The sequence below is a fragment of the Leopardus geoffroyi genome, chromosome B4 (assembly GCF_018350155.1).
Source record: "Leopardus geoffroyi isolate Oge1 chromosome B4, O.geoffroyi_Oge1_pat1.0, whole genome shotgun sequence".
In the NCBI taxonomy this organism is placed as follows: Eukaryota; Metazoa; Chordata; class Mammalia; order Carnivora; family Felidae; genus Leopardus; species Leopardus geoffroyi.
This window is the reverse complement of record NC_059341.1, coordinates 127,142,684-127,161,878: the sequence shown is the minus strand read 5'-3', so window position 1 is coordinate 127,161,878 and position 19,195 is coordinate 127,142,684. Positions and strand designations below refer to the sequence as shown.

Here is a 19,195-nt window from a genome sequence, read left to right as displayed (position 1 = left end):
GCTCTGAGCTGTCAGCACAGAGCCTGACATGGGCTTGAACCCACGAACTATGAGATCATGACCTGAGCCAAAGTCAGATGCTTAACCAACTGAGCCACCCAGGTGCCTCCGATAGTAATATGTTTTAGGTTTTATTTAATTTTTAATTTAATGTTTTTCCTTTTCTTTTTAATTTAGAGAGAGGGAGAGCCCAAGTGGGGCAGAGAGGCAGGTGGGGGGGAGGTGGGGGGGGGGTGGTGCAGGGAGAAAGAGAGAGAGAGAGAAAGAGGGAGAAAGAAAGAATCATAAGCAGGCTCCGTGCTCATTGCAGAGCCCGACGTGGGGCTCAATTCCACAATCCTGGGACCACAACCTGAGGCGAATTCAGGAGAATCAAGAGTTGGATGCTTAACCAACTGAACCACCCAGCCACCCTATTAATTTTTAACTTAATTTTTTTCCACTAAGAATACCCATTCAGGGGCACCTGGGTGACTCAGTCAGTTAAGCATCTGACTTCAGCTCAGGTCATTATCTCACAGCTTGTGAGTTCGAGCCCCACATCAGGCTCTATGCTGACAGCTCAGAGCCTAGAGCCTGCTTTGGTTTCTGTGTCTCCCTCTCTCTTTGCTCCTCCCCCACTCACACTCTGTCTGTCTCTCTCTCTCAAAAATAAATAAACATTTGGGGCGCCTGGGTGGCTCAGTCGGTAAGCGTCCAACTCTTGGTTTCAGCTCAGGTCATGATCTTTGAGGTTTTGTGGGTTCAGCCCCACATTGGTTTCCAAGCTGACAGTGCAGAGCCTGCTTGGGATTCTCTGTCTCCCTCTGTCTGTTCCTCCCCAACTTGTGCTGTCTCTGTCTCTCTCAAAGTAAATAAATAAACTTAAAAAAAATTTTTTTTTAAATAAACATTAAAAAAAAAGAGTGCCTAAGAAGTGACAGTAACAAGTGCTGTAAAGGTTGTGTAGAGACTGGAACCCTCAAACGTTGTTGAGAGATGGGCTGTAAAATGTTATAGCCACTTTGGAAAAAGCTAAACATAAATTTAACTTACAACCCAGAAACTCCATTCCTAAGTGTCTGTCCAAAAGAAATGAAAACATATGTCTACACGAAGACTTACGGAATCATAAGACTGTTTTCGATAGCTTCATTTATAATAAGTCAAAATGTACATCCATGCAATGGAATATTAATTCATAAGAAGGAATAAAATGCTGGTACATGCTACATTATGGATAAACCTCAAAAATACTATGTTAAGTTAAAGAATCCAGACACAAAAGACCACATACTGCCCAATTCCATTTATATGAACTGTCCAGAAAAGGCATGCCTTTAAAAGAAACTAAGTTAATGGTTATCTTAGGTTTAGGGGTAGGAATGAGAATGAATGCAAATGGGCATGAAAATGTTCTAAAACTGGAATATATTGTGCTGATGACTACACAACTCTGTAAATTTACTAAAAATTATTGAATTGTACACTTAAAACAGGTGAATTTTATGGTATCTAAATTATACCTCAAAACTGCTTAAAAAAACTATTCACTATAGAGAACTTGGGAAATTCAGAAAAACAGAAAACAGCAAACAAAAATCACCCACAATTCCATCCACTAGAGACAGTCATTATTAAATTTTTGGTATGTTTCCTTTGAATACATTTTCTATGCGATTTTTCCCCCTGCAGTGTCTTTAAGTTCGAATTTTATGAGTGAAAAATCCTTTTGGTGCTATTGATAGTGTAACATAAGAGGACTGTGATCATACAAACTTTTTGCCCTCAGAAAACATGGGATTTTTAGAAATAAGAAATATGGGAGTTTGTTTAAAGCTATTTTCATTCTAAGATTTGTCATCTTATATAATCTTGGCATTCGAAATTTAACCACTGTAATGTCCCTGAAGATACAGTTAATGTGGGGATTTCTGATTTTTATAAGCAGCTATGCTAGTCATAAGCCAGTTGATTCAGCAAAGCCCTTTGCTCTACTCATTGTCTCTTGTACTGTTATTCTTGTGACAATATAACTTACTGCATTTTTTATGGGGAAGTTATAGGCAGTTGAGATATTCATCAATTTAGGGACTCAGGAAGAGTCTAAGTGCCTGCTTATCATTTAGCTCTCTAAAGAAATAAAATGCCATCTTAAGGAAATTCTGAATGTATTTATTGAACTTATTAATTTACCACCTCCTCTTCAAAAGTAGCCACTCTCCCAATTTCTAGTACTATAATTTTTGCCCATTTTTGCACTTTATAGAATCCTATAGTTTGTAATCTTTTTTTTTTTTTTTGGCCTGGCTGGTTTCACTCAGTATTTCGTTTATGAGATTATTCTCATTTATCTTAGAACTGGAAGAAGAATGAATTTGATTAACTTGAGAAAATGAGGTGACTAGTCTGTGATTTAGCCTACCTCTGTGAATCTTCCAGTAAAATTGACTTTTCCTTCTTCAGTGTCCCCACTGTGTGCTATAAAAACTTCCCTCCTAGAACCTAGTAACACTTATTTGTACTTAGTGATTTTATGTATCTGTCATCTACTTGACTGTAAATGCTTTGAAGACAAGACCTCATGTCTTAGTAATATTTGTATCCCTAGTACCTGTTATAGCCTTTAGCATAAACAAGCATGCAACAAATGTATAAAGTATGAATAAATATGATAGTTAAAAGTTATTTGTTGAAGCTTTCTTGATTCTATCGCTTCTCGGCCTTTTGGCTAAGATCAAGTGAAGTTTTCTTGATTGTAAAATATATGAGATATATATATATATATGTACATACACACACACACACACACATATAAATGGTTAGCACTTAACCACTTTAAATGTATAATTCAGTGGAATTAAGTACATTCATGTTGTTACGTGAAGTTTTAAATAAATCTTGTACTGGGGCGCCTGGGTGGCTCAGTCAGTTAAGTGTCCAACTTCAGCTCAGGTCATGACCTCACAGTTTGTGAGTTCGAGCCCTGCATCAGGCTCTGATACTGACAGCTCAGAGCCTGGAGCCTGCTTTGGGTTCTGTGTCTCCCTCTCTCTCTGCCCCTCCCCCACTCACACTCTGTCTCTGTCTCGAGAATAAACATTAAAAAAAAATTTTTTTTTAAATAAATCTTGTACAATAATGCAAGGCGACAAGTATCACTATTAGGGGAAGCCCTGCCAATGGTAAAACCAGGAGTAGCACCATTCAGTGGTAAATTTGCCATAGTCCAGAGTCTGACCTTCAGCCTTAACAGCCTTACAAGTCCCAAGAACTGAGGGTTTTTAGTTTAATTAGAGGTGACCATTCTGTGAAGGGCACGCTAGAAGTTTAAAAATCAAGGCGCTTGTTGTGATGAGCACTGGGTGTTGTATGTAAGTGATGAGTCACTGAATTCTCCTCCTGAAACCAATATTGCACTGTATATTAACTAAAATTTAAACGAAAAAATAAAAATCATGTGACTTAAAATATCAAGGAATACCAGTTCATTATTTAAATGGTGGAGGTATCCCTTTCCAATGATAGAAGGCTTCATCCCTGATCCACCTTCCCAATTTTGAGTACTTTGAAAAGCTGAATTCTTTATCCAGAGGAAGTTGATGAGCATGAAACTATAATAAAAAATAAGTAGATTATCTTGCTCAGACCAAGGTAACCTCTCTGTAGGGGCTAGAATGTTCATATTTGTCCATTATCTAGACACACTGACAAAAATGTTTCTCTAGAACCTATTTCCTGGGCCAACCCATTCTCCTGTGACACTGGTTCTTTTTAGAAGGGTTGATACAATTGCTAGGTAACTGCCATGTTGTTTCTGAATTCTTGTGTGATTTGAATTGTTAAGTTCTCATCTGGAAGGCCCTTATTCACTTATCTCCAAGGGCATATGTTTTGGACAGGCTCTGAGGGGAGAATGTGGAATAGAGGCACAAGAGGTGAAAGAAGGATATATATCTCACTGTTGCCCTATATTTTCCTTCTATGATCAAGTGTCTCGTTGTCATGCAGTAAATAAATGTTTTTTAGAAAATGATTATTAGTGATTTTGCCTTTGAGCCAAAAGTCAACATTTCTATGACCCTAAGTTTAAGTTTTCCTGATTTGAGCATATGGTTTTTGGTTCATATGAAGGATTGGGGTTTAGTCTGAAAAAGCATAAATGCCCTAATACAGTTACTAAAAATTGGATTTGTAGTCTTAATACATACAACTTAGAATTTAAATAATTTTACTGTGTTTTAAATACTAACAGGTTGCTCTCAGGGGAGTGGTATTTTACATTATACTCATGGAGACAGTCAGCAAACTCACTTACTAAAGCAAGGTAAGAATGAAGCATTTGAGCATACTGTTCTTTTTACCTTTCCTATCGTAAACATACATTTTTTTAAAATACGTAGGAAGAAGCTCCATGGGCACTGGTCTCAGTGGTGGGAAACGTCCTAGTCAGGAAGAGGATACACAGAGTATTGTTCCTAAGGTCCAGCGACAGAGCGTTAATTAGGTAAATATTTTAAAGCCTTATTTCTTGCTTTAGTGGAGTGTGTAATCAACATAAATTAAGACAGTTTCCAAAATAGAACTAATCTCTTTTTTCAAACTAGAGAAACTGAGGCATTAACTTTTCAGTAATTGTTACAAAACCATTTAATTATTAGACAAGAGAAGTGCATCTGTACTGGACAGAATGCTTCACTCAGTTTTGAAAGTGATCATCTTAATTGATGATCTTTAAATTTGAAAAACTTATGATGTTGTGCTCAAGTTTTTTTCTCAGAAAAAGACATTTTTTTTCATTTTCTTACTATGTGACCATGAGTCTAAAACAACCAAAGTGACTTTTTATTGTAGTAGTATTAATATAATCCCTTTATGAACTTTTCCCCGCATCTTTGCCTCTTAAATGTTATAAGTTTCTTTTATGTATTGTGATACTTCTGAAATCTAAATTCTTTCAGGGAATAGTTTAATTTTTTAAAAAACTGGCCCTTTTTTAGAGTTATCAAAAAAGCCATGGCTATATTCAGTTGAATTGGATGTGGCATATTATTTTATCATTTAAATTTACATGAAAAATATCTATACAGTGCATTTGCCAGTTTTTAAAGACTTTTGTTTCTTCAGTTATCTTAAACTGTGTGCTTTTTTAAAAATTATTGCTAACTATACTTACAGTAAGTATATAATTGAGTAACATATAATTATTGAATCAATGTGATTGATGTGCACTGGAAACGAATATATTGTATGTCAGTTATACTTCAGTAATAATACACATATATATGGACAGCAATAATAAAACATTTTAAATATTGCTGTTTTCTTAGTGCCAACCTAATTTAGATTGTAACTTTCTTGAAGATCAATAAACATTCATCAATTTTTTTATCATTTAATTCCTTGAAATCAAACTTTACCCAGTTTCTTTTTCCCCTTAAATCACAGAAAACATTCAGGAAGAATACTGTTGCAGCTGAAATTGGTGGGGAGTTCAATACTTTTTTCAGTTAAATTATTTTAAAATGTCCTTCATTGATGGAAAGCAGTTACATTTTGAAATGCATTGTTTCTAATGACATTTCTGTAGTTTTAAACTTTTTAATGAATTTCACGTAGGATGAATGGTAATTTGTATATAAAGAACTTGATAAAAAATTTGCTTAATGTAAATAGAAATAGTCACAATTAGTATAGACCCATCAATATATTTTTGATAATTTTTCATGTATGGTAAAAGTTAAAGTGGCAAACTGATATCCTGATATAAAAATTAATGTTTTGAGTGTCAATGTGGGAAGATAGGAGGTTTTTAGACTTTCTTAAAAGACTTTGTTAAAATTTTAGGACAAAATTTTCTTGACATCATTGTTTGATCTAACTTTACACTCTTTGATAATAATGTTTTAGAAAATATGCGCCATCACAATTGGTAGTTACAGCCTCTGTTAACACAGACAATATGTTTTAAAGCTTCATGTATGCCTGTTTTGACGCAAATCTGTGGAAGTATCATGTGTTAAGTTCTCCTTGTCTCCCTTTGTTCATTTACAGCTAAGTGACTTTGTTATTAAAGTATATGCATATATGGAATCTTGTGTACTTGGTGGTGGTTGTTTTTTTCTTCTTTAAGTTTTTGTTTTAGTTAAGTGGGAGAGCATTGTTATATGAGATGTGATTACAAATTAGAGAGTCTATAAACCGCATGTAGCCATTCTGAATGAAGGAACAACTTCCAATATGTAGTAAAATAGTATTTTTCAAAATTATTCCAGATAAGATTACTATCTTCCAAATACTTTGTACTTTCAAAAATAGGTATCTGCAAGAAGGATTTAAAACCAAAGAGATTTTTTTCAGGTAATGGGGCTTGTAACTATGAGTTAGTCACCACAATTAATAATGTGGGCTCTGGAGTCAAAGGCCAGGCTCTGCAACTCATTAGCTTTGAGATCTTGAGCAAGTTATTAACCTTCTGTGCCTTCTTTTTTGTCTTTGAAATGGAGGGGAGAGTAGTATCTCCTTCATACTACATATGAAATGCTCGTGACAGTGCCTGGCACGCGGTAGGGAGCTCGCTAAGTGTTAGCTGCAGGGCTGCCGTGCTGCGTAGCTCCCTGGATTGTGTAGGGCACAGTCTGCTTAGCTGTATGCTGTAGCTCTGGGTAGCCGTCATTGTTTTCATTACTATTATTATTCCATTCCTGTCGCTTCTAGGCAAGTTTTTGTCTTTTGGAATTCCAATCTTTTATTTTTTTATTTTCCCAGTCTTCAGTTGTGATAGATGTTCAGTGAGATAATTGTATCAAAAAGTAAAGTAAGAGGCATTTGAATCCAAAATCCAGAAACAGTAACATTTTTATATGATGAGCATTTTAAAAAGTATCCTAGATAGTGGATTAATACTAATTGATAAGGTCCATTACTGAGAAAAGAAAAAAGTATGCCTTATCTTCTTTCACCACTGTTAATAAGGAGTGATATTTTCGCTGTTTTTCATGATACTTGTATATAACAAGCTACTCTTTAGACCGGATTGTACTGTATAGCACCAAGCAATTCATAGACCTAGGATTTACCATCACCATCCAGGGGAATAAAAGATTCCATTTTAATGAGAATAAATATTTTAGTAAAAGAACATTGTTTCAGCATAGGCATTGATATTTTGTTTTAAACGTAGGGCTATTTGGTTTTTAGGGGTTTTTTTGCAAAGCTTTTTCAGTTTGGTTTGAATTGTAAGTAAAAAGAATCACTGAAAGGGAAAGACAGGTAGCAGTCGGTGTGTTCCAGTTGAGTAGATGTTTGAATGCAGTGGTTTCCCGTAACTAGAGGAGCTAGTGTTCTGAAAATCCTGCTTGTGGCTGAGGGATTTAAGGCCTTTTCTTCATTCAAGAAATTATATCTTGAAATCTTATTACCAAACGTGTTCTGTTCTAGCATCTTGGAAAAAATGAGTTGAGGAAACCAAGCTTTTGAAAGAACCTACATAAAGTCTTTGTTTTTACATTCACTTGAAATAAATTAGTAACTTGGGATATAAAAGACCAGTAACAGTATTATTTCTAATGCATCTCTTAAGTACTAGAAACTTTAGGATCTCCCCACAATTTCAAACATGTTTGTAATTTTTGTATGTGTGTAATATGCATTATACTGGCTTCTTTCCTCCGTCTCTCCATCCAAGTGTTGTTGTTTTTTTCCCCCCTGGTTGTATTGTCCTAGAAATTCACTAAATATTTGGAATGGAAAAAACTTCAGGTAGCATTTAGTTATTATTACAGTTGACAGAGCTGACTTGGTCAGTTTCAAGATTTGATTACAATGCACAGGGTAATAGGTATTACCATTTCTTACACAAGTCTGTGGAACCCTGGTACAAGCTAAGCTGCCAGCTCCCTAGTGTACATATCTGCTCCCTCCCTCCTGAGCAGTGACTGCAGCATGCAGTTGTAAGGCGCTTGAGTTTACTACATTCCTTGACTTCCTTCTCTTCTCTGTAACCTACTCCAATTCCTTTTCCTAAATGCAGTGAAACATTTTGTTTGGTCCGGACCCCAAATCCTTATATCGCAGGAAAAAGTGTTCAATAAAGCCATGAGTAACAGGATTTTTATTTAAGGGTAACTCAGGGGAAGAAAGGTTACTGGACAATCACTCCCTGACCTCATCATATACATTAGCTACTCATTTAATTCTAGAATACCCTGGAGACCAAAGATGATCCTGAGAGAAGGAGCTAGGATTCTTGTTGCTAGTCTGTGTAATTTAAGGTGCAGATGTTGGTCCCTCTCAAAAAGCCTGTTGAGCACAAAGTGAATATTAAGGGTAGACCCAAATTAGCATTTTCTGAGTTCCTATCATGTGCCAAATATTGTTCATAGGAAAATAAATTCTTAAGTATCCACAAGGAGTTCACGAGTCGAGAGGGCAGTCTGGAACAATTACAGTGGTGTGAGTTCAGGCTGTTAGAACTGTGCACAGTGTGCTGTGAAACACATGAAGGAAGAGACCTCCAGCCTGGGAAAATCACAGCTTTCCTGACTCCAGCTCTACACAGGAGCATAGGACAACTAGGCAGGGTGGGGGCACCCTGTCTTTGGAAACATTTAACTGTACTTGGGATTAATCATGTTATCGGTTGTTAATGTCTTTGTCCTCCACTGTCCTAACATGTAAACTCCATCAGGACAGGGAATGTACTTTTAAAACCCCCTTTGTCTTGTCCACCGGTGTCTTCTCACTGCGGTTTCACATGCTTGGCACTTAATAGGCATACCATAAATATTTGTTGATTGATAGATAAATGTGAGAATAAATGGGATGGACACTGAGACTGGCTTTAAGGAGAAATTAGTTTATAAGGTGAGCATCACAGGTAATAATTAGAATGGAACTGGACAGTTTGTCGGAAAAAACAAGTGTTCAGGTGAAAGCAGCAGGAGAGAGGCTTTTAAAGACGAATCAGACAGTCGCTGACTACTGGGGGCGGGTGGGAGGGGGGTAGCAGGGAGATTAGATATGTTCCAAAGAGGTTTGGGGGTTGTTTTGTTTTGACTACATTTCTTTTATAAATTAGTTCTTTCCTATGGAATTATTTTGGGAATTCTAAATGGCTATTGCTTAAAGACGCAGCGGCTTCTGAATTCTACATTTTTTCTTATGGGCTGGTGACATTCCTCAAGGGACAAAACGACCGGAACTCCCGTTTCCTAAATGCTGGTAAGGAAAGGGTGTGAAAACAGACGCAGTAATTGCTGGCTCCTGGCTCTGTTCCCAGGAAAGCTGATTCCCACGCTGGCAGGCCTCCTCGCGCAGCCCCGCTTTGCGTAGGGTCACGTAACCTGTGTCCTGCGCCCTGATTGGTTGCGTTGGGACTCCGGGGACATACGTCTGCGAGCTCACGTCTGGAGACGGAGGGGGGGGGGGTGCTCTCAGGTCTCCTGCTTCGTGATTGGCTGTGGGTAGAGGGGCTGGTGGCCTGGGTGGCACTCCTGAGGGAAATTCGCAGGCTTCTTGGGACCCTGGTCTCGGGACCTTGATCCTGTTCCCAGGCCTGGGGAAGACGGCCCACCAAGGGAAACCTTCGCTGGGGGGAGGGAGGAAGGACGGAGCCAGAGACCCGGGACGACTGTGTCTTCAACGGAGCGGACAGGTGAGTCCCAACCCCTTCTCCGCCCCTGGGGGTGAGCACCACCAGCATCGCAGGGGCCGACTGGCCGGGCCCAGGGGCTGGGGACCTTGGGCCGCGCACGGCGAAACCAGTCTCCTGTTCAGTCGCCCAACTCCGTCTGCCTGGCGGGGGCGGATGCCTCGGCGCCGTAGGTCAGAAGTTTCTCTGGAAACGCGCGGGCCCCACGAGATGGATGTGTGGCTGTGGATTATTGCCCGAGAGTCTTTTCCTTCGGTCCTCGTTTTTACCTATAAGCACTGGGGTTAATTTGAAACTGTCAGCAGATCATACATGTTATAACGGTAGAACTTAATTGAAATTACTGGTGTTGTAGAGGGGATTGTTAAGGATGAAAATTGTGCATTTCACTCCTCAGAAATGCTTCAGAATAGCCCACATTGTGACTTAACACACATTTGCTAAGAGCATTATTACTGTGTAGGGCACAGGGAAAGAGCTGTACCCTAGAACCAAGTTGTTGGGTTTAAATCCAAGACCTGCCCTTTGTTAGCTGAGCAACCCTGGGCAAGTTACTTTACCTGCATCTGTTTCTTCATCTTTAAAATGGGTTGTTGGGGCGCCTGGGTGGCTCAGTCGGTTGAGCGTCCGACTTTGGCTCAGGTCATGATCTCATAGTTCATGAGTTCGAGTCCCGCATTGGGCTCCGTGCTGACAGCTCAGAGCCTGGAGCCTGCTTCGCATTCTGTGTCTCCCTCTCTGTCTACCCCTGCCCCACTCATGCTCTGTCTCTCTGTCTCTGTCTCTCAAAAATAAACATTAAAAAAAAATTAAAATGGGTTGTTGTGATAACTTAATACATTTTCTGAATACTCTGTAAGTAGTTTATGGTATTAGCCCAATTTAGTCTTCACAGTCACCCAGGATGTAGGGTCCCCGTTTTCCTGACACTCCCCACTGAGGCACAGAAAGGTGACATGACTTCCTTAAGTCGCAGCACAACTAATGACCAGGAGTTAAGCTCATACAGATCATAGTTTTAGCCACCACATTAGGATGCCTCACCAACTTGGTTTGTTCATTTAGTTTCAGTTAACAAATACTGATTTTGTTCCCCTGTGGACCAAGTTCTTTGCTGGGTGCGAGAGACAGAGCAGAACGGCACACAGACCTTGCCCTCCCAGTGCTTGCAGAGAGTCTGTGGCTCTCACCAGGTTCTCCAGCGCTGTTTGTGATCCCAAGGTATGAAGAAACATTTTAGCAGAAGAGCTAGTGTCTAGTGTAATGTCTAACAACACAGCATGAGCTTAAAAAAAAAGAAGAGAAAAAGAAAAAAACTGGTTGAATGGGTGAAGAACTTAGAGGAGTTAGGGTCAAGAGCAGGGTGCTGTGGAAGAGCACACACAAAGGTCCACCTGCCCAGCCTCTTAGAGTCAGCAAATGCCAGTCTAGTGAAGTGTAGGGAAGCAATTCATTGGAACATGGTGATGACCAGTCTCTGCCCTCATGGAGGGTGACAGAAACAACACATGAACAGCTGCAACAATGACAAGTGGCACCAAGGAGCAGTCCTTGGTGCTGTGAGAGCCTATAATGGGGGCAGGAGGTTTCATCTGTTTATGAAACAAGGAGGTCTAAGAAAGTGACAGACCTAGGGGTAGACAGGGGTACTTTGGGCATGGGGAACAGCTCTCAGTCTTCAAAGACCCTGTGGTGTGAACGTGTAGAGCACCAGTGACTGAAAAGAACTGGTGGAATTTTTTTTTTTTTTTTTTGGCCGGGGGCGGGGGGGGGGGGGGTGGGGTTGGGGAAGGTGCAGGCACAGATTCAGGTGGTGACAGAGACCAGACAGAGAGGCCTTTTAGGCCATGGTATAAGGCATTTTTATTTTGTTTTATGTCTTTATCCTAAAGTGCCACTGAAAAGTTTATTGCAGGGACATGACAAGATCACATTTTGAGAGGTTGGAGAGAAGCTCAAGTGATTAACTGAAGCCCTGGATGAAAACAGGATCTCTAAGGAGAAACTGTAAGGTAAGAAGGGGAGAGGGTCTAAATCAAGTCTTGAAGATGGGCCTGCAAAGGAGACAGATAAAGGGAAGTCAGAGTGGAGGAAGGAAGGGGGAGAACTGGGAGGATGGGGAGTCCTGGAAATCAGGTGAGAGAATATTTCGTGGAGAATGGTCAACTGTGCTGAAAGCTGCAGAGGTCAAAAGAGAGAGGAACTAAAAGTGCTCATTGGCTCTAATCACATGGAAATTGTCTTTATTGGGATCTATGTAGGGAGGAGGGGAGGAAATGGAGAGAAAAGAAAGATCTGTGAGAATTAACTGAGAGTAAGAGAAAATAGGGTTTTAGGTGGAGTGGCAGTGAGAAGAGACTTTGAATTGAAGGGTGGGAGCCCCAGAGAGGAGGACAACTGAAAGAGTGATTTTACAAGGAAGAAAGGGTCTGGATGTCTCAGGCCGGACAGGTTGGGATCAGTACAGGAGCAGGGATTACCCTGGATACTGAAGGGTATACTTGTAGCGGAGGGGAGATACCAGAAGATTTAAGTTTGGTGTGATGAGTTGCTCTCCTTTCTTTGCACAGATTAGAGGCAAGAGCATTGGTTGAGAGTAGAATAGGGGTTGAGGGAAGCTAGAGGTCCAAGCTGAGGAGATTTGACATCCTTGGTGGGGGATGTGCAAGAGTGAGTTGCCCCAGAGATTGTTTTAGAATGGTCTGGCAGAGGGGGCCAAGTATGCAGCAAAGAAATTAGCCTCCTGGCTTATTCAGGGAATTGCAAAATAATAGGGAATTGAGGATGGAAGCTAGGTAGAATGAAAAGCTGCATTTATTTTTTTTTTAATGCTTATTTATTTGGGGAGAGAGAGCATGAACTGGGGAGGGACAGAGAGAGGAAGAGAGAGGGTCCCACGCAGGCTCCACACTGTCAGTGCAGAGCCCAACTTGGGACTCGATCTCCTAAACTGTGAGATGATTTGAGCCAAAAGCAAGAGTTGGATGCTTAACCAACTGAGCCACCCAGGTGCCTCAAAGCTACATTTAATGTATAGTAAAGGAGGCCTCACAAATCATGGGGAAGGAAAGGACTGTTCAAAAACAGTGCTTGGAGATAGCCAAACTGTTGATAATCTGTTTAGACTTGCCGCTCATAACAGAAATTTCAAGTGAATTAAAGGAGCTGTCTTTTTTAAATCAAACAAAAATATAGAAGAAGGACATATGGGTGAATCTTTGTCATCATGTAGTGCATAAAGCAGTAGGAATCATCAAGGGAAACTTCCATGACCCTTCGACCACTTAAAATTAACCACTTTGTTCTGACACATGCTATATTATGTATGAACCTTGAAGACATTATGCTAAGTGACACAAGCCAGATGCAATGGGACAAATATTGTAAGACTCCACTAATATGAAGTACCAAGGATAGGCAAATTCCTAGAGACCAAAAGTAGAATAGAAGTTATAAGGGGGCTGAGAGGAGGAAGGAGTGGGGAATTACTGTTTTATGGGAATAGAGTTTGTGTTTGGGGTGATGAGAAAGTTCTGGAAATCATGGTAGTGGTTGTACAACATTGTGGATTTACTTCATGCCACTGAATTGTATACTTAAAAATGGTAAGAATGGGGGGTGCCTGGGTGACTCTGTCCGTTGAGTGTCCCGACTCTTGATTTTGGTTCAGGTAATGATTCCAGGGTCATGGGATCGAGCCCTGCGTCAAGCTCCATGCTGAGCATCAAGCCTGTGGATTCTCTCTCTCTCTCCCTTTGCTCCTTCCCTGCTTGCGCACACTCTGACTTTCTCTCTGAACAAATAAGTAAATTTTTTTAAAAGGTTAAATGAGAAAAATTTATATCTTGGCACAATAAAAAAAAAGTAACCATTTTGGTATGCTGGAATGTACCTTCAACAACTAAAAGTGAACTGGAGAAAATCTTTCCAAAAACAAGAGGATTATTTTTTTAATATATGAAGAGTTTATGTAAGTCAATTTTTAAAAAGCAGAAAGATTGCTATTTAAAAAGGCTGGAATAGGGGCACCTGGGTGAGTCAGTCAGTTAAGGGTCCAACTTCGGCTTCGGTCATGATTTCTCAGTTCACCAGTTCAAGCCCCATGTCCGGCTCTGTGCTGACAGCTCAGAGCCTGGAGCCTGTTTCAGATTCTGTCTGTATGTCTGTCTCTCTTTCTCTCTCTCTTTCAAAAAGAAACAAAAACTAAAAAAAATTTTTTTAAAGGCAGGAATAGCTAATTCACTAAAGGAAATAGATGGTCAAAATAATTCATTAAGCTCTGCCTCATTAATACAAGAAAACAAAGTTAAATTAGTGTTGTGTTCATTTTTTACAAAATAGAATTAAAACTAATGAGAAAATCAGTCATACTGCTTGTGACAAGGTCATCTGACATTTGTTCTGGATTATAAAGTAACAACCTAGGTTTTCAAATGTTCACATACTCCTCTTCAATAATTCCATTCCTAGGAATTCATTCTAAAAGAAAATAATAGCATACTTGATGTTAGGGAATGAATCACAAAATTATATCTATCCCATATGTCATGTGCTCATTTTAAATGTTTAGAGTGTTTTTGATGCCAAGTTTAGATACTTAGAGTGGATAAAAAAAAAGAATAAATAAACTGTGTATATATAAATGTGTGTTAATTACAGAGGATTCACAACATTTGTGCTGTTCACTTTTCTTCGTCAACTGTGTTTGCTCATCAGAGAGAAAGAAAGAGCAAGACAGGCAGCTTTAATCATGAGACAACCCACCTGAGCACATGATAGTTCACCCTGGAGTAAGCAGGAAGTGTGAGACGGCCTGCTTTACCCTCAGCCTCATTGGGCAGGAGCATCTTGCTGGGGTCAATGTGGTGCTAGTGTTTAGTCTGTCATTTTGTGTAATGTGACCCCCACACTAAGCCAACTATTTCATCTGGTGCTTAGCCAAACACTGGGATCTGCTCCAGTGCTTGAGGAACCCCTTGCTGGACTGGACTTACCTAGAAGACATTATGTTGGTATTTAATGTGGTGCCGGTTTAAGACATTTTCAAGAAAAATTCTGAGTCTTCACAATTTCAAATTGTAGGCTGAGCTTACACCCTAATTCTCATATACCAGGTAACCTTGCTTGTATGTAGTTCAAAATTATAATAAAGGGTGCAAGAATCAGAAAAAAAAAAAAAACAGACATGTATGTCAGATATGAACAGTTGTCTATAGGTGGTAGAGTTGTGACTTTTTCCACTTCCTTATTCTTTTCAGAGTTGGGCAGATCCTCTGAAGTGAGAACGTATTGCTTTTATAAACTGTCACTTGGGACGACCGAAGCATTTAAAATAGTTTTCACAATTTTCACTTACTCTTTGTAAATAATGTACTTCTGTCTAAAATACAATTTAAACTCCTATTACTACAAGAATTTTAGCTCCAGATATTTCCTGGTAATGGCTACTATTTATTGAGTACTTACTATGTACCAGGCTTTGTGCATAGTCCTGGACATGCATTTGAACCCTCACGGTATTCCTGTAAAGTTTATGTCAAGTTAAAGTTGTCTCCATTTTACAGATGATCCTGAGGAGTAGTAGTACATTGTAGTAGTATTGAACATTTACTGTGAGACACTGTTCTAGTCACTACTTGTTTACATACTTAATCTGAGGCTAAGTAACTTTCCCAAGATGACCCCATAAATTAGAACCAGGACTGAACATGGGCATCTTGGCCACGGAGTCCATGCTCCTTCCAGCATGTGGTACAGATGTGAGGCCCAAGATTGTGGGGTGTGGGGCTCCATGTGCCCATCATTATGCAGTATCTCCCTCTTCCTTCCTGTTAAAATCCATGGTCCTCTTAGAAATTTTATAAAATAGCCTAATATTTGTATCTTGGCTCTTTAGGAATCATCTAAAGGAAACTAGTATTAGGAATTACATTAAAAAGAAAAAAAAACTGGTTGAACCACTCGAAGTAAAACAGAAACTACGCCTACGGTTATTTTAGACACCATGGACACTAACAATGAGCTATTATTACAAATGGGAAACCAAAATGAGAACATTGTTACTTGTTATTTTTCCTTAGAGAATAGTGATTTATTTGCATTAGTTGGGACAGGCTTGAAAGTGAAAAGTCCTTGGCATATGTGGCAATGGCATTATTAAATAGTTTTCACAACTATCCGGGATTGGATTATGGCTTTTTTCAACTTTCCTTCAAACCTACACATAATAAGGAAGGCTGTTAACTAGCTAAATAGTTGAGCACTACATGCTTTTATGCCAGGGATGTGACACTTAACCACTCTCACGTGCTGAAAGTTCAAACAGTAAACGAGGCATGTTTTAATTACCAGAGAATAACAAGAAAATAGCACGGAAGTCGATAACGCAGGAAGCACAGTGTAGCCATCTCTAGGTACGTAAAGCTGTCAAGTGGGGGCGGCTGGTTAGACTATTGTGCAAGTATGGACCCCGTTCCACTTAGTGTGACTGCCCACTGCTCCACTGGGGCAGTCACAGCGTTTCTCATTTTGCCTAGCTAAGATTTACTTTAATTTTAGGTTTATGAAAAGGATTTTCACATAATTCTGACGAAACAAGCTTACACTTATTATTTTCAATACAATGACTTTGGGTAATAATTATTTAGCAAAAGTATTTACTCTAAAATATAAAATTAGAGATGACTCCCCCCCCATAAGTATTTGCTTCAGCTAAACATAAACTTGAAAATGTAAAATGTTAAAAAAAAAAAACCAAAAGCTGTGTGTGTGTGTGTATGTATTAGTAAAATATGTCTCCTAAAGAAAAACATAACGAGTTGTAGAAAAGGGAATTTGTATCAGAATGACATTTGAGGTCTTTGAATCTTTGAACTGTTTGTGGCCTTACTACTAATCTATAAAATGGAAACTACTTCACAAGGTTGTGGCAAAGCTCACACAATGTTTATAGTGTAGAAGATGTCTAAGTTGTGATGAGGTATGTTAGTTACTTTATACATTTAAGAGGATATATGTAATATTCCACAAAAAGTTTGAAGTCAACTTTGGCAAAATTCAGTTTTCCTGTCTAATTTACATCCATGTTATTTCTGTGCTTACTACTGACAGCCCCAATTTGTGCTCCATATGTTAAAACCTGCATTTTCTTTCTTACAGGTGCAATAAGTACCTTCTGAGTCCCAGGACGGTGGCAATTAGCCAATAGTTGCAGGCATGTTGTGGAAGTTGCTGATAAGATCCCAGCCCTGCAGGCTGTGTTCTTTCAGAAAGATGCTATCGGCTCCAAAATACAGACCCTTTCTAGCGTGCTTCACCTATACAAATGATCATCAGTCAAACAAAGAAAATAAAAGAACAGTGGAAAAGCTCTATAAATTTTCAGTCGACATCAGGAAAATTCGCAGACTAAAAGGATGGGTACTTTTTGAGGATGAAACCTATGTTGAAGAAATTGCAAATGTTTTACAACAACTAGGTGCTAATGAAACCGCTGTAGCCAGTATTTTGGAACGCTGCCCAGAAGCAATTGTCTGCAGTCCAACGGCTGTTAACACCCAGAGAGAACTCTGGCAGTTGGTCTGCAAAAACGAGCAAGAGTTAGTCAAGTTAATAGAACAGTTTCCAGAATCTTTCTTTACGGTTACAGACCAGGAAACTCAGAAGCTGAACATTCAGTTCTTTCAAGAGTTGGGACTCAAAAATGTGGTCATTAGCAGGTTTTTGACAACTGCATCTAATATTTTTCATAATCCTATTGAGAAAAATAAGCAAATGATAAGTATTCTCCAAGAGAGTTACCTAAATTTAGGTGGCTCCGAGGCCAACGTGAAAGTTTGGTTACTGAAATTATTAAGCCAAAACCCATTTATTTTGCTGAATTCTTCTGCAGCTATAAAGGAAACACTAGAATTTCTCCAGGAGCAAGGTTTCACAAACTTTGATATTCTCCAGCTTCTCTCCAAACTCAAAGGATTTCTTTTTCACCTTTGCCCCAGAAGTATACAGAACAGCATTTCCTTCTCTAAAAATGTTTTTAAATGCACAGATCATGACCTGAAGCAATTAGTTTTGAAATGTCCTGCCATTTTATATTATTCTGTTCCAGTTTTGGAAGAGAGAATTCAGGGATTATTGAAAGAAGGAATTTCCATAGCTCAGATAAAAGAGACGCCAATGGTTCTTGAATTAACACCGCAGATAGTACAGTACAGGATAAAGAAACTGAATTCCCTAGGCTATAGAATAAAGGATGGACATCTGGTAAATCTAAGTGGAACAAAAAAAGAATTTGAGGCTAACTTCGGCAAAATTCAGGCCAAAAAAGGAAGGCCATTGTTTAACCCTGTGGCACCATTAAACATTGAAGAGTAACTTGCAGACTGCTGCTGCTTTCTAGCATTGCAGAGTGAAGCCGAGTAGCAGGGACTGGAGTCAGTTTGTAGGCACTAGTAATTTTAAGAAACTGCTTAGCTTCTGAGTTGTCTCAAGTTACATCTGAGTAGATAATCTCTGACTCATTTGCTATATTTTAAGATATAAACTGCATTTATTTTAAATAAAGTTGGTAATTTTGACTTTGAGCTATTTCAAAAACTCCTATACTAGTAAATGGCACATCAGAGTGATACTCTGCGAGTGAATCATTTCTAAGATACTGACAAGTACACTCCCTTAATTCAAAGTATGGATATATTTTTATTTAAATAGCACATTTCATCTGGAACGCAGACTCCGTCTTCTTCCTCACCACCAGCTCTGAAACATCGCTCTAATGTGGTCTGAATTCTATAGATTAGTGTTAAGTGAAACAATAAGCAAACTTCTAATACATTTTTTTTAAGAGCAAGCTGATTTCATCTCTTGGTTGGGATAAGCAAGTGCCTTTGAGAACAAAGTATTTCTCATCCAAAAAGAATAGAGCTTATTTGTGTGGTGAGCTTAAAACTGACCATCTCAGAGAACTCTTACGTGCATTACTTTCCCCGTTTTACAGACGAGGAAATAAGCTTAGAGCAGCCTGCCTGCCAAGCGACAGGGCCCAGATGTACTATGATCTGACTTCTGTTCAAACCTATGAACAGAAAAAGGATTGCTTAGGAGTTGGCATAAAAAAAGTCATGCCCTTACCTGACATGCCAAAGGAGTACTAACAACAAATTTAGGGATTTTTATAAAAATTGTAAAATTCCTTAAATGTGAAATGATCTAACTTACATACATTTGAAGTAAGCAACTTTTTAGAAAACTCTGAAAATCCAGGTCTGGCTCTTTGAAAGGGAAAGTGTGTCACGGTTGGTACTGATTTTAGTTAGTATTCCAAGTTTCTCTTTCTAAATCTTGTTCCAAGATAGACATTACCCAGATAAAGACTGGCTCACGTTCATCTGTGGAGCTTGAACTCTGTAACAAATAGACAACCAAACAGTTGACTCTGACATTCAAACATCTATGTGCTATGTGTGCATGGCCTTAAGTAATGAAAAACCTATAAAAAATACAGGCCATGTTTTTATTCATTCAGCAAATGCAAGTAACCCTTACCATCCAAATCTGTTTGGTTCC

General features: G+C 39.0%; 3 protein-coding genes and 1 pseudogene across 11 annotated transcripts in view; 3 read left to right on the top strand and 1 right to left on the bottom strand.

Annotated features, from left to right (window-relative positions):
• CRY1 (cryptochrome circadian regulator 1) overlaps positions 1–6,072 on the top strand; it is a 95,130-nt gene extending 89,058 nt beyond the window's left edge. For both annotated transcript variants that reach the window (XM_045465415.1, XM_045465416.1), the window contains 3 exons: positions 4,235–4,306; positions 4,383–4,486; positions 5,428–6,072. In XM_045465415.1, coding sequence (XP_045321371.1) covers positions 4,235–4,306; positions 4,383–4,486 — 176 coding nt within the window. In that variant the 3' untranslated portion in view covers positions 5,428–6,072. The remainder of the gene's footprint in view (positions 1–4,234; positions 4,307–4,382; positions 4,487–5,427) is intronic.
• Positions 2,691–2,832, top strand: LOC123592368 (annotated as a pseudogene).
• A 2,001-nt stretch (positions 6,073–8,073) lies between the features above and the next one.
• The window catches only part of TMEM263 (transmembrane protein 263), a 32,511-nt gene continuing 21,389 nt past the window's right edge, over positions 8,074–19,195 (bottom strand). The window contains exon 2 of the mRNA XM_045465425.1: positions 8,074–9,909. Coding sequence (XP_045321381.1) covers positions 9,140–9,682 — 543 coding nt within the window. The 5' untranslated portion in view covers positions 9,683–9,909 and the 3' untranslated portion in view covers positions 8,074–9,139. The remainder of the gene's footprint in view (positions 9,910–19,195) is intronic.
• MTERF2 (mitochondrial transcription termination factor 2) lies at positions 9,527–18,260 on the top strand. Of its 8 annotated transcripts, none has more exons than XM_045465420.1 (4): positions 9,528–9,634; positions 10,739–10,852; positions 11,524–11,643; positions 16,790–18,260. In XM_045465420.1, the coding sequence occupies exon 4, from the start codon at positions 16,847–16,849 to the stop codon at positions 18,002–18,004; it is 1,158 nt and encodes a 385-aa protein (XP_045321376.1). In that variant the 5' UTR covers positions 9,528–9,634; positions 10,739–10,852; positions 11,524–11,643; positions 16,790–16,846; the 3' UTR covers positions 18,005–18,260. The 8 variants fall into 8 exon arrangements, with proteins under 8 accessions (XP_045321379.1, XP_045321373.1, XP_045321376.1 ...); XM_045465419.1 differs by having other exon boundaries at positions 9,546–9,634; positions 10,697–10,852; XM_045465423.1 differs by lacking the exon at positions 10,739–10,852 and having other exon boundaries at positions 9,527–9,634; positions 11,537–11,643.